We start from the raw sequence: 14,266 nt of genomic DNA, 5'->3' as shown, positions 1-14,266 counted from the left end.
CGTGAAGCACTTTGTCACCCGGAGGTGCTCAGGTCTGGCTCTGTGCAAGCAGGGGCTGGATGTGGTTCCTTCAGCGTATGCTGATGACGTGCTCCTCATGTTCACAGACCAAACTGACCTATGGAGGGTGCACGAGTGCCTGCTCTGTGGCATCCTCTGCAACAATCAACAGGAGCAAGTGTTCAGGATTTCTGGTCGGTCAGTGGCAGATGGATCCCATGCCAGAGAAGCTGTGGTGCTTCACGTGGAGTGCCACTCCCCTTGTCTCCCTGGGAACCCACCTTTACCCTGCTGAGGAATCCTGGCAGGGGAACTGGCACAAGTTGGAAACCAAGGTGACCACTCACCTAACAAGCTGGATAGAACTGCTCCAAATAATGTCTCACAGGGCACGAGTGCTGAGGATAAACCATGGTGGTCGCCATGTTGTGGTACTGGCTGGGTTCTTTGGTCACTCTCCTTTACTTTGTCTCAACCATCCAGAAAAAGATCGCTGAGATTTTCTGGGACAAGAGGCAGCACTGGGTCACTGCTGTGGTTCTGAGTCTCCAGCTTGAGGAGGGTGGTCAGGTGTGGTGTGCCTTCACAGACAGGTAGTGACTTACCACCTTCAGAGCCTGCAATGATACCTTTACGTCGAGCATCCTCCAAGGTCGTGCACTCTGAAGACGTTTTTCTTCTGTCAGGCACACTCACTCCGTTCCATGCAGTGGTCTGGCCTCAGGTCTTCTTCCAGGAATTGCCTGTCTTTTAGTTGGACCTGATCAGAATCTGTGATACAGTCAGCTCGCGCCAGAGTGCTCCCCCATGGGAATGACAGCTCTCAGCAAGGAACATGCAGTTTGCATTGGCCAAGGGATGCAGGGCTGATCTGAGTCAGGGATATGCTGGATGATGTTGGCACAGTTGGCTGCAATGGTGTCAATCAACCTCTGGTTCATGACCCGAGCCATGCAGAGCCTGGCAAACAATGCACTTGGCCCAAATACATTGTATACACTCGAGGGGGCTCAGGCATATGGTGGACTTCGAACAAACTGGCCCCATCTTTCTGGAATTTGACGTCAGTCCCACGTTGCAAACCATCCCCTGTGGTGAGGTGCCCAACAGTCAGCCATCTCAGGGATATCCTCCCAGTGCCCTTCTGAACAGCACGGAAGAGTTACACGTATGGGTTGATGCTGCACACTCTCCAATGCCACACTTTTGTCCCCCACCTAGACATACTTGGCAAGGCATTTTGTCTTCCAGCAGCAGAAATCCCCTGTGGAGGGCTGTCTATGAAGAGGTCCTCCACTATTAAATCAGGGATCTGAGATAGAGAGTGATGCATTTAGTGTTCCTGTGTAACTGGTGACTGAGTAGATTTACAAGGTGCCACAGAACATGGGCATGTTCTGTGGGATGGAGGAAGTGGCCTTTCATATTTATGTTAAGTGTTACCATTTGCAGCCTTTTTTCAGTTATCAAAAGGGGCTGTTGTTGAAATTTTGGTTGCATTTCAGCCCCATCTTCCTGAGGTATGGACATACAGAGCAGGGAAGAGAGGAAAACTCTATGGCTTTGTTCCTGGGCCTCACCAGATGGTCATTAACAGGTCCATGAGAAAGTGCTCATCAGTTCTGAATGACTGCCCCTCTTCCATGCTTACGTCCTCGCTCGGGTGTCCCTGGAGCAGGAGCACACTGGGCACACTGGTACAGTGGAGGCCCTTCATAACCTATTCGGAGCGGTTTGGAGTGCATTATCAGCCTGGATAATAATGTTCTGATTTAGTTCATTTTTTGTTTCTGTAGTACAAGTTTCCACTTGAGTTTTGAGCTTGCATTAGTTTTTGGTTTGATGTGCCAGGAGAATGGCTGTTTTATTTTCCCTTTGTGTCGACTTTGGATCCATTCAAAGAGCCAAGGGCTCTTAGCTTAACCCCGTGTTGCACCCATCCCAGAAGTATTTGATGGGGTTGGTGCAAGGGGAATTTTATTTTCATTTGCAATGGTTAAAGGTACCTTTCCCTCTCCCTTTCAGATCATTGTTGTCTCTGTCTCAGAGACAATCCAGTTTGATTAGATTTCCCTACAATGTGGAAACAGGCTCTTCAGCCCAACCGACCCTCCGAAGAGTAACCCACCCCGACCCATTTCACTCTGACTAATGCACCTAACACTATGGGCAATTTTGCATCTTTGGACTGTGGGAGGAAACCGGAACACCCGGAGGAAACCCACACAGACACGGGGAGAACGTGCAAACTCCACACACAGTCATCTGAGGCTGGAATCGAACCTGGGACCCTGGTGCTGTGAGGCAGCAGTGCTAACCACTGAGCCACCATGCTGCCCATAATGATGGGAATGGAGCTGAGGGAGTTTGATTTTTAGTTTCCTTTGCATTTGACCGAGTCAAAGAATGCTTATTCCACATTTTGATACCTTACTCTCCCTGCCCCAAGAGGGGTTTGTGGGGATAGAATTGAGATAAACCATTTTCTTTTGCTGGTTTATTTGTTTTCTTCCCTCCATCTTCCCCCAGCCCCACTCCAAGAGTCACTAGAACTTTATTTCAATTCAATAGTTGGGGAAACTTTTACCTTTCTGTTTTAAAAGAGTAAAGGGTTGTTGTTCAGACTGGAAGCCTATGACGAGCAATGTGCAAGGATTGGTGCTGGGGGCACCACTGTTCATCACTTTGGATGAGAACAGTAATTTTTCAAAATTATTCCTTCACAGGATGTGAGCTTTACTTGCTAGACCAGCATATATTGTCCAGAGGGCAGTTAAGATTCAACCACATCATTGTGGGTCTGGAGGCTAGGAATATTGCAGTGAGTACTCACTTCCTGACTCCCCAAAACCTGTCACAATCCTTAAGGGCACATGAGGAGTGTGATGGAATACTCCCCACTTGCCTGGATGACTGCAGCTCCACCAACATTCAAACCAACTTGGCACACCCAGGACAGAGCAGCTCGCTTGAGTGGCACCACATCCACAAGCATCCATCCCTACACCACCGATGCTCGGTCATGGCAGTGCGTACTATCTATAAAATGTACTGCAGAAATGCATATTAGACTGTACTTTTCAAACCTACAATCACTTCCACTGAAGAGGCCAGAAAACCTATTCGGGGAATTACCATGCAGAATTCTGGGACAGCAGCCAAATGAAACTGTCCAGTCCAAGCCAAGAATCCAAGTGGCCAACACTGGAGTGGGTCACCATTGAAACCCCATTTTTTTTTACACTAATTACTGTATTCGAAATTCAAAAGCACTGAAGGCACTTTGACAGATATAAAAGTGTGGTTGGTAGTGATGGGTATGTATGCGTTGGAAGGGGGGGGTGAGTGGGAAAGAGTGGGAGGGTGAGGGGAGGGAGGAAGGGCGGGGTCAAGATGAAAGGTCAGGGGAGGAAGGGCAGGCACGAGGGAGAGGAAGGGCAGGCACGGGGGGAGTGGAAGGGCAGGCACGGGGGGGAGGAAGGGCAGGCACGGGGGGGAGGAAGGGCAGGCACGGGGGGAGGAAGGGCAGGCACGGGGGGAGGAAGGGCAGGCACGGGGGGAGGAAGGGCAGGCACGGGGGGGAGGAAGGGCAGGCACGGGGGGAGGAAGGGCAGGCACGGGGGGAGGAAGGGCAGGCACGGGGGGAGGAAGGGCAGGCACGGAGGGGAGGAAGGGCAGGCACGGGGGGGAGGAAGGGCAGGCACGGGGGGGAGGAAGGGCAGGCACGGGGGGGAGGAAGGGCAGGCACTGGGGAAGTGGAAGGGCAGGCACGGGGGGAGGAAGGGCAGGCACGGGGGGAGGAAGGGCAGGCACGGGGTAAGTGGAAGGGCAGGCACGGGGGGAGGAAGGGCAGGCACGGGGGGAGGAAGGGCAGGCACGGGGGGAGGAAGGGCAGGCACTGGGGAAGTGGAAGGGCAGGCGCGGGGTCGTGGAAGGGCAGGCGCGGGGTCGTGGAAGGGCAGGCGCGGGGTCGTGGAAGGGCAGGCGCGGGGTCGTGGAAGGGCAGGCGCGGGGTCGTGGAAGGGCAGGCGCGGGGTCGTGGAAGGGCAGGCCCGGGGGAAGTGGAAGGGCAGGCCCGGGGGAAGTGGAAGGGCAGGCACGGGGGAAGTGGAAGGGCAGGCCCGGGGGAAGTGGAAGGGCAGGCCCGGGGGAAGTGGAAGGGCAGGCACGGGGGAAGTGGAAGGGCAGGCACGGGGGAAGTGGAAGGGCAGGCACGGGGGAAGTGGAAGGGCAGGCCCGGGGGAAGTGGAAGGGCAGGCACGGGGGAAGTGGAAGGGCAGGCACGGGGGAAGTGGAAGGGCAGGCACGGGGGAAGTGGAAGGGCAGGCACGGGGGAAGTGGAAGGGCAGGCCCGGTGGGGGGGGGGGGAGGAAGGGCAGGCACGGGGGCTGGAAGGGCAAGCCCGGGGGAAGTGGAAGGGCAGGCCCGGGGGAAGTGGAAGGGCAGGCACTGGGGAAGTGGAAGGGCAGGCTGTGGTTAAGGATTGGCGGCGTGATATGGAGTTAGTTGGGGCAATTTGGAAAACAGATGTTACATTTTTTTTGATCGCAATTCATTGCTGCAGTATTTTATTTGCAGTCAGGCACAAAACTAGACAGATGTTTCTTGGAAAAGCTAGTAATGCAAAACAATGTCGAAGCTTCAAGGCATAAAAATGGGGTCATCTTTTAAACATGGGAAGTCAAGCTTGCTTTTTTATGCTAACCATGTTTATTTGTACTGATGCCAATTATAGCATTTGCTTTTTTTTAAACACTCCTTCAGAAAACTCAATGCAAGGAATTTGCAGATTAAAAATCTTACTTGACTTCGCAGGAATGTATACTTAATTCCTTGTGTATCAATCCACTAGTAAGATGATAAACCAACACAGATCCGTTGCTTGTACCTGAAATATATATTATTTCACCAAATTATGAACGTGTTTTTTATGCAGCTGTTAATTAAAGAAGAATTCGAATGATATTAATTTAAAATAAAAATTCTTGTCAATTAACTGATCAGAGGTAAAATGATGGGGCATGTAACTCAAATTATCAGTCAGTGATATCCACTGAAGGTCAATAGTTCATTATAATCATATGCACTGTGATTAAATTCAATTCTGTAAGGTTGCACTACTAAGCCAGACGATCTCATCAATGACTTGGCAAGTTTATCTGGTATCTAGATGAGCCATATCATATTAAACCTTGGACCTTCTCAGGTAATAACTTCCAATTTGATATCCAGTCTCTGTTACATTTATTGATCTTAATTGGAACAGTACAGAAGCGCTATAATTGGCTTCAGATCTCCCTTGGTTAGTATTGAATTCCCGCTGCTGTTTGCCACATAGCAACCCCTGCCATAAGTTTGCATGGGTATAGCATTAGCATGATTATCTTGACAGTTCCATGTCTTGCAGATATTCTCTGTCAACATGTGAATAATGGTCTGAAGCAAGCAACCACAGGGTGACAACAATTAACAAGCAGCCAAGGCCTTTAAAAAAGTCGGATAAATGAGCCACATTATAGTTTAGCAATTGAAGGTTCCAAGGTATGAAGATATTAAGAATAAATTATCGTACAATGTAAGTCTAACCAGCTTACAGTGCAACTTGTTCGTCACTTCATTGTATTAATGAGTTTGAGATGAATATTGTATGTATGCAGCAGGCAGTTCAAACATGCATTTTAAAAACACAATTATACAAAGTACTTTCACCAAATCAACATCTTTTCAAAAAAATGTTCTTAATCACACTTAACTGGTAACTTCAGTTCCTCCAAGAACACATCTTAATGACATTTCAAATAGAACTTTCTCACGTAACAAACGCAAAAGTTCATTCTTAAGATTAATCTAAAGATACATGTGATATTAGCAATAATCATCAAAGCAAGATCACTTTTGTATAATAAGCAAGACCACAAGGAGGACATCTTGGCTCAACATAATTACAATGAAATGGAAAAATTTCATGAAATAATGAAAATTTATCCAATCTTTGTTTTTACACAGCCACAGGAGTTAGGTTTATTAGATTAGATTAGATTATTTACAGTGTGGAAACAGGCCCTTCGACCCAACAAGTCCACACCAACCCGCCGAAGTGCAACCCACCCATTTCCCTACCTTTACCCATTTACCTAACACTACTGGCAATTTAGCATGGCCAATTCATCTGACCTGCACATCTTTGGACTGAGGGAGGAAACCCACGTAGACACGGGGAGAACGTGCAAACTCCACACAGTCAGTCGCCTGAGTCGGGAATTGAACTCTGGCGCTGTGAGGCAGCAGTGCTAACTGCTGTGCCACAGTGCCGCCCACAAGTTAGGTTTATGAAAAACAGAAAATTATGGATTCCTCTAAATGGACCCATTATCTTTTATTTGAAAAGAAATTGCTAAGTAATCTAATTAACATAGTAAAACCCACAGACGTACTCACCAACAGCCAACAAAGGTTGATAGTTCTTAATGTTCTTGGTAGTAAGTGGTGGACACATTCGAATGACAAAAGGTGGCAGTGGGAGACCTGACAACAAGCCAGTCAGCAGGAACTTCAGTTGAACCTCTTGTTGGTACGGAAGACTAGATTGGTCTTCACCTAAGGCCATACTTTGCCCTATTTAAGAGACAAACTGGAATAATAAAACACGTGCTACATCAAAGCAAGTCATCTAATCCTGCACAAGGTGACTCAACAGGACTGAAGATTATCAGCAGAAATGTAGACTGAGATAATCAAATGAACCGCAACCAGTTTGATCTTGAAAAGATCACACTCCAAGAGTTCAGGAATCGTGAGTGAGCTCTCAAGGTTTATTCATATTATTCCCACTTCTTTATCTGAGTGGTACAATTGCAGACTGTCTGAAAACAAGTGAGCAAGTTTGAGGACACACATTCTGTAGTGCATTGCAAGACAAGTGTGCAAGTATAAAGCTATCTAAATGTAATTGGCACAATGGTAACAAATCAGTTGAGACCCAAAGCTGTTATTATCTGCAGAAAGCAATTGGCCAGGAGTGAACAAAGAATGCAAGGTAAGCCAAAGTCTCTTCTGTTTCACGTTCATCCCCAACTGGTTAAAGCTAAAGCACATGAAAAGGTATATTGACCATCGATTGGGAAAGGGAAAGATGTGATGGAGTAATTGGCCATTTCTTACTTAATGTTTTTAAACGGTTACACTGCAGGTATATGAATCATTCTGTTACGCCTAAAAAAAACTATCAGAGTGTGCTATTGAATGTAGTAGTTAGGAAGCATGGCATTGTTAATTTATACAAGCATGCAGAGTATTTGCTATTTACTTAATGTCATTTAAGTTTGGAGCTACAAAGATCTACACAGCTACAGCACAAACTCGAATTTACTTATTTTAAAAGGTAGTTAGAGAAGAGTATAGTTTACACTTTATGATATAAAGAAAGCCTTAATGATCTTTAGTATCACATTTGGTGCATTGTTCTCTCTAGTTAACAAAAGATGAGCTAAAAAATGATGACAGATTAATAAATCACAAATTAAATGAATTTAGAGGAGATTTTTCTTTAATCAATCACAATCATTGAATCTAAAATGAATTATGTGCGCAATTACTGGCATTTTAGTCAATCACTTTGTCAAATGGCTGAAAGTATAAATTTGGCATACAACTGCACTGTATTATATCATGTGGTTTACCTCAGTGTCATTATGAATGTAAAGGTAAAGGTCTTACTAAACTTTAAGACTGCTCTCCCATTACAGAAAGAGGACTGGTGGTGGTTTAATCTGAGGGGACAGGTTGAGAAGGAGAGTTCTTTACAGTAACTCAGCCTGTGCAGGAATTGAACCAATGTTGTTGGCATCACTCTGCATCACAAACCAGCTGTCTACCTAATTGAGCTAACTTCACAATTCTGGCTACAATTCAATTATAGTAGCAATGTGGCATCAGAAACAGTGGCATCAGATAAATATGGCGAAGTCACATGCAGGTAAAATGAACAACAAGGAAAGGCTATTGAAACTAGGGATCTTCACATAGGAAAATGGCAGATCAGTAATGTATTCAAGATTCTAAGGGAAGTAAACAAACTGAATCAAATGTAGCATTTTCTTACAGTCACTGGCTACACATCAACAGGTTATAGATTAGGTTCAGCAAAAGTGGAACAAAGAGATGTAATTAATTACACAAGATGCGTGGAACAGAATATGCAGAGAGAATCTCAGAGACAAATAGTAAGCCAACTGGGAACAGGATAAATATTTTAGGTTAGGCAGCAATGCATATTACTCTTGGAAGTAACAGTGCAAAGTCACTTCCACACGTATTTTAAGGAGATGCTCATTCTGCCCAACATCTCATAACACAAAAGTATAAACCAGTTGTGTAACAACACTTATAATTTGAATGGAATACTCCTGTCCTTCTCATGGTATTTTGTGAACCTTTCCAAAGGTAGACTGAGCAAACATTTGGTGAGATGAGACCAGATATGAATCATTAAGCTGCTTTATTTCACAGCAAGTAAACACACAATGAAACAGTACGATCAGATTCCTTTTTTTTCAATCAAGTCAAATGCTTTTGAACAGCATACAAAGTATTGAAAATATAATGCTTTGCCACATCACTGGTTTGCCTTGCTCGACCTGAACAGAATTACCTCTTAAGTATTCCATTTCATTTTAATCTTATTTTCTTTAATAGGCAATTGGTAGCACAGAATTTGAGTATTGCTGGAAAAAAAAACACATTTTTGGTGAAACTTTTTGTCTTGCACTCATCAGTACAATTCACAAGAACAGCAATGTAAAGCAAATAGCTGTTAAATGAGATAAGAGGATGGTGCTACTTCATTGGAGAGTGGACTCTGATGACTGACAGTTAAAGGTGAAGGTAACTTCTTAAAGATAACTCTCCTTCAAAACCTTTCTATGGGAGGTAGTTAAAAAACCTGAGTTCCAGCAATTTTTGATACCATAGGAGGAGGGACAACTGGTTGTCACCTACACAATCTGCACAAAACCTTTTGAAATGATCGATAAGTTCATTAAATTGCATTTTAAAGTAGAAGTGGAGGAGGCAGCTAATTTCAGTATATATCTCAATATTACAATAAAAATATTGGAGGTGGCCTTGAATCATTTACTCTCACATTTCTGGACTCAATTACCAACTGCTGTGCCAAGGGAAATTTCGCACACGTAGCTCCAGAAAAGGTTAGAGATTAGCAGAAGCATCAAACTGTCAAGTACATGGCCAACATGAAAACTGAAGTTACTTGCTGGAATATTTACAATCAATAACCTTTTCTTTCCCATTTGAATGTAGACACATTAAACAGAACAAGTCGTAGTAATGACATGCTCAAGAAAGAAAGAATGATAGGAAGAGCTGACATTTCGAGTCTAACTGACCCTTTGTCACTTTGACAAAGGGTCAGTTAGACTTGAAACGTCAGCTATTTTCTCTCCTTACAGATGCTGCCAGACCTGCTGAGATTTTCCAGCATTTTCTCTTTTTGTTTTCAGATTCCAGCATCCGCAGTAATTTGCTTTTATCCAGCGGTTTCAGTAAAATGGATTCTTATATTATGCTTTCAATTTGGAGGAACAGGAAAGTATTTTATACTAAAGACAGTCAGTCTCCTGACAACATTCTTCCCACCTTTCATCACCACGTACATGAACACAACATATTTACACGTGTGGTTGAGCAGTTTTGAGGGATTGCCAGGGTTTAACAGGTACACTTTGTCAAATGATATTTAATATACTCCCACTCTTGAGTTTATAGCAAATCCAAATCAGCCTCCGTGTGTGCGCGCACGCGCATGTGTGTGCTCATGTGTACATGCTGAGATGAAAGCAGACTAGAAGTTTACCACGTTACCTATCATGTTATCCAAGGAGAGATCTGGAAGTTTCTTTTGTTGGGTACTCATTGGAATTCCACAAAATGAAACTGGACAATACAAAGGAGACACGGTAGAACCTGAGTAACTGTTAAAAAGAGAAAACAGCAACAAATAAGTCAAGCAAATAATAAAGCAAAAAACACGAAGCATAGTAAATGTCAACATTTTCAGACATCACACATTTGTCACATTCAGGGGGAAAAATGAAAATGTGCGAGTCAACTGAACAAATTCTTTTTCAAAAAATATATGAGGGGAGAGAAGCTGACTACACACAACCCCTTGAACCTGCTTCACCATTCAATTCAATCATAGTCTGATCCTGCCTGCTGTCCAGAGCATTTGATTCCCAAAGGACCAAAAATCTCTCTTTCACTCAGTTTCCAATAATGCAATACTTGGCGAGAGACAATACCTCACTAGCCACTGAGTGAAGGAACGTCTCCTTATTTAAAATCCAAAGGACGTGACCTTTGTATAAGAAGACTACCCTCTGATTTTCTAAACTCCAGGGAATGTAGGATAAATTTACACAGCCTGATACTCACCTCTCATTCAGGAACCAATCTAGCAAATCTTTGCTTTACTGCCTGCAATGCAAGCTTGTTTCTTAAATATCAATACCAAAATTACACACTGTATTGTGAGTGTGATCTCATCAAAGTCTTGCACGGGGCGGCACGGTGGCTCAGTGGTTAGCACTGCTGCCTCACAGAACCAGAGTCCCAGGTTCAATTCCAGCCTCGGGTGACTGTCTGTGTGGAGTTTGCACATTCTCCCAGTGTCTGCGTGGGTTTCCTCCCGCAGTCCAAAGATGTACAGGTCAGGTGAATTGGCCATGCTAAATTGCCCATAGTGTTAGGTGCATTAATCAGAGGGAAATGGGTCTGGGTGGGTTACTCTTCGGAGGGTCGGTGTGAACTGGTTGGGCCGAAGGGCCTGTTTCCACACTGTAGGGAATCTAACTATTTTTTAAAAATCTAAAATTGTACAAAGTTTCTGAATTCTTGAACTCCAATCATAATGATGGCCAAAGTACCATTTCTCTTCCTATAAAATTGTCATTTTGTCCTCAAACATTGTACATTGAAATGATTGTTTTTATTAACGCATTTAATCCTCAAAGCATTCCATATTCAAAAACAAACTTGAAGTGCAATTAAATCAAAAAGACAATTTGGTTTCAAATTTAGTCAAGGGAAGAAAGTTAGCCAGAAAACCAGGAGAAATGCCTGCACTTTGTTGAATAGTGCAATAGGACTTTCACCTTCTGCCCTGAATGTCAGACAAAGACATACTTCGCAATTTCACCTCATTAAAGGGACATCATTCCAACAATGCAGAACTCTATCAGTAATTACTGGGGGATTCTTCCCATGTACTCATGAACCAGAAGGTAGGGGACATGGGAATGCGACAAAAGAGAATCAACAAATTATAAATTAGGGAGATATTTTGTAGTTGAATACTTTTTTCACCTCTATGACAGATTCAAATTATGTCTAGATTTATTAGATAAGTCTGCATTTTATGATGGCTGTAATGGGCCTGCATGAAGGATTTTCTACACGTCCACCTCTCCCGACTGTACAATGTTCAGTGTTAATAAGCAACATTTGCTGTGCAGCACATATCCTTGGGTCAGTCTGCCAAAACTACAAAGGCAGTGCAGTACAACTCCGGAGGACAGAGAATCTGGACTATACAGGAACAAATCAGCTGAGCAGAATGTTAGCAGATATTCATCATGACTTGAACCAAATTTACAACACCCACAGCAATAAAACACCAATACAACAACAGCCTTAGAGAAGCAAAGAGAATAATTCACCTTTTTTCTCCAGATTGGCATTAAAGTGCATTGTTGACACTAAATTGATGAGAGGGAGCCACACACTATTTCTAAAAAATGTTATCTACCTTGCTTCTGGTACAAGTAAAAACATTCTATTCCAAACATTACATTTTATTATGAATTAGTCATGAAAAAAAAATTAATTTGAAAATATATCAATGTTCCAGAACTATTTAAATGCTCAATATGACCTTTGCATTTTCAGATGGTTTTCTTTCCAGCATTTATAACCTGAGCATTACTGCCATCAATCACAAAGACAATCTGTTGAGAGTAAATTGCTCAATTATCAAATTTGTAGAATTGATGTCACTGTACTCATCAGTTTGAGCACGTAGTCTATAACTCAAAACATGCAAGTTAAATTAGAGCATTATTAGAAGTGGCTATTGAAGCACAGTCAATCAAAATATTTAAGAGGGAATTAGACAAACATTATGAAAATTATTGATGGCTTCAGGGCAACTGACAGGAAATGAAATGTGAATCTAACACTGATTGACACATGAGGCCAAATTGCATTGCAATCAAATTGTACAATACTGAATGGGTGAGAAATTAATTTGTAATTTTGTAATGATTAATATTTATTCATTGAATCATCAATAGCCACAGGTGAGGGGCCAGAAGACTAGAGGTGGCTAATGTAGTGCCACTATTTAAGAAAGCTGGTAAGGAAAAGCCAGGGTACTATCGACCAGTGAGCCTGACATTAGGCACATTGTTGGAGGGAATCCTAAGGGACAGGATTTACATGTCTTTGGAAAGGTAAGGACTGATTAGAGATAGTCAACATGGGAAATCATGTCTCACTAGCTTTATTGAGCTTTTGGAAGAAGTAACAAAGAGAATTGATGAGGGCAGAGTGGTGGATGTGATCTATATGAACTTCAGTAAGGTGTTCGACAAGGTTCCTCATGGTAGACTGATTAGCAAGGTTAGATCACATGGAGTACAGGAAGAACGAGCCATTTGGATACAGAATTAGCTTGAAGGTAGAAGACAGAGTTGCTTTTCAGGATGTAGGTTTGCTCGCTGAGCTGGAAGGTTAGTTTTTAGATGTTTCGTCACCATACTAGGTAACATCATCAGTGAACCTCCGAAGCACTGGTGGTGCAGCCCGCTTTCTATTTATATGTTTGAGTTTCTTAGGGTTGGTGATGTCATTTCCTGTAGTGACATCATTTCCTATGGCAATGCCATTTCCTGTTCTTTTTCTCAGGGGTGGTAAATGGGATCCAAGTCAATGTATTTGTTGATAGAGTTCCGGTTGGAATGCCATGCTTCTAGGAATTCTCGTGCACGTCTCGGTTTGGCTTGTCCTAGGACGGATGTGTTGCCCCAATCGAAGTGGTGTCCTTCCTCATCCATATGTATGGGATACTAGTGAGAATGGGTCATGTCGTTTTGTGGCTAGTTGATGTTCATGTATCCTGGTGGCTAAATTTCTGCCTGTTTGTTCAATTTAGTGTGTTACAGTCCTTGCAAGGTATTTTGAAGATAACGTTAGTTTTGCTTGTTGTCTGTATAGGGTCTTTCTAGTTCATTAGCTGCTGTTTTAGTGTGTTGGTAGCCCACAAATAATGCCAAAGGGTCGGAGTAGAGTGGCAGTCGTTTCCGAGATGTCTTTGATGTAAGGGAGAGTGGCTAGGGTTTTTGGATGTGTTTTGTCTGTTTATTGCTCAGAAATCAGCGGACTATGTTCATTGGGTATCTGTTCATTTGAATAAACTGTATAGGTGATTTTCCTCTGGTCTACGTAGTTCCTCTGTGCTGCAGTTTGTGGTGGGCTCGTTGAAATAATGTGCTGATGCAGCTTCGTTTGTGGATGTTGGGATGATTGCTTCTGTAGTTCAATACTTAGTCCGTATGTGTTGTTTTTCTGTAGAAACCGTTTGAAATCAAAAGAGAAAATGCTGGAAAATCTCAGCAGGTCTGGCAGCATTTGTAAGGAGAGAAAAGAGCTGATGTTTCGAGTCTAACTGACCTTTTGTCAAAGCTTTAAAAAAAAAGGGAGAAATAGGGAGGTATTTATACTAGGCTGAGAGAAGGTGTGTCATGTCTCCAGAAGCAAAGGTAGCAATAAAGAGGTGATAATGACAGTGCATAGAGAGATCTCTCTCTAGTATAAATACTTCCCTATTTCTCTTTTTTTAGCTTTGACAAAGGGTCAGTTAGACTCCAAACGTCAGCTCTTTTCTCTCCTTACAGATGCTGCCAGACCTGCTGAGATTTTCCAGCATTTTCTCTTTTAGTTTCAGATTCCAGCATCCGCAGAAATTTGCTTTTATTATTTGAAGCCCGTTTGAAGTTCCCCATTGGCTGATCGTTCTACTGTGACATCTAGGGAGCCAGTTTGTTGTTGTTTTGCCTCCTCTTTAGTGAATTTTATGCCAGTAAGGGTAGTATTGATGTTCTTGAAGGTTTCCTCTAATTTGTTTCATTTAGTGATGATAGAAGTGTCATCCACGTAGCAGACCCAAAGTTTGGGTTGGAAGATTGGCAGA

The 14,266-nt window shown here is 43.3% G+C and overlaps 1 protein-coding gene across 1 annotated transcript in view; it reads right to left on the bottom strand.

Moving 5' to 3' along the window:
* The window catches only part of wdr11 (WD repeat domain 11), a 111,137-nt gene that overhangs the window by 61,766 nt on the left and 35,105 nt on the right, over positions 1-14,266 (bottom strand). The window contains exons 9-11 of the mRNA XM_072557461.1: positions 9,880-9,989; positions 6,439-6,615; positions 4,804-4,888 (exon numbers count right to left, since the gene is read on the bottom strand). Of these exons, the coding sequence (XP_072413562.1) occupies positions 4,804-4,888; positions 6,439-6,615; positions 9,880-9,989 (372 nt within the window). The remainder of the gene's footprint in view (positions 1-4,803; positions 4,889-6,438; positions 6,616-9,879; positions 9,990-14,266) is intronic.

Source organism: Chiloscyllium punctatum, chromosome 38 (genome assembly GCF_047496795.1).
Source record: "Chiloscyllium punctatum isolate Juve2018m chromosome 38, sChiPun1.3, whole genome shotgun sequence".
Classification (NCBI taxonomy): domain Eukaryota; kingdom Metazoa; phylum Chordata; class Chondrichthyes; order Orectolobiformes; family Hemiscylliidae; genus Chiloscyllium; species Chiloscyllium punctatum.
Note: the sequence above shows the minus strand (reverse complement) of the source record. Positions and strands in the feature narration are given on the sequence as shown.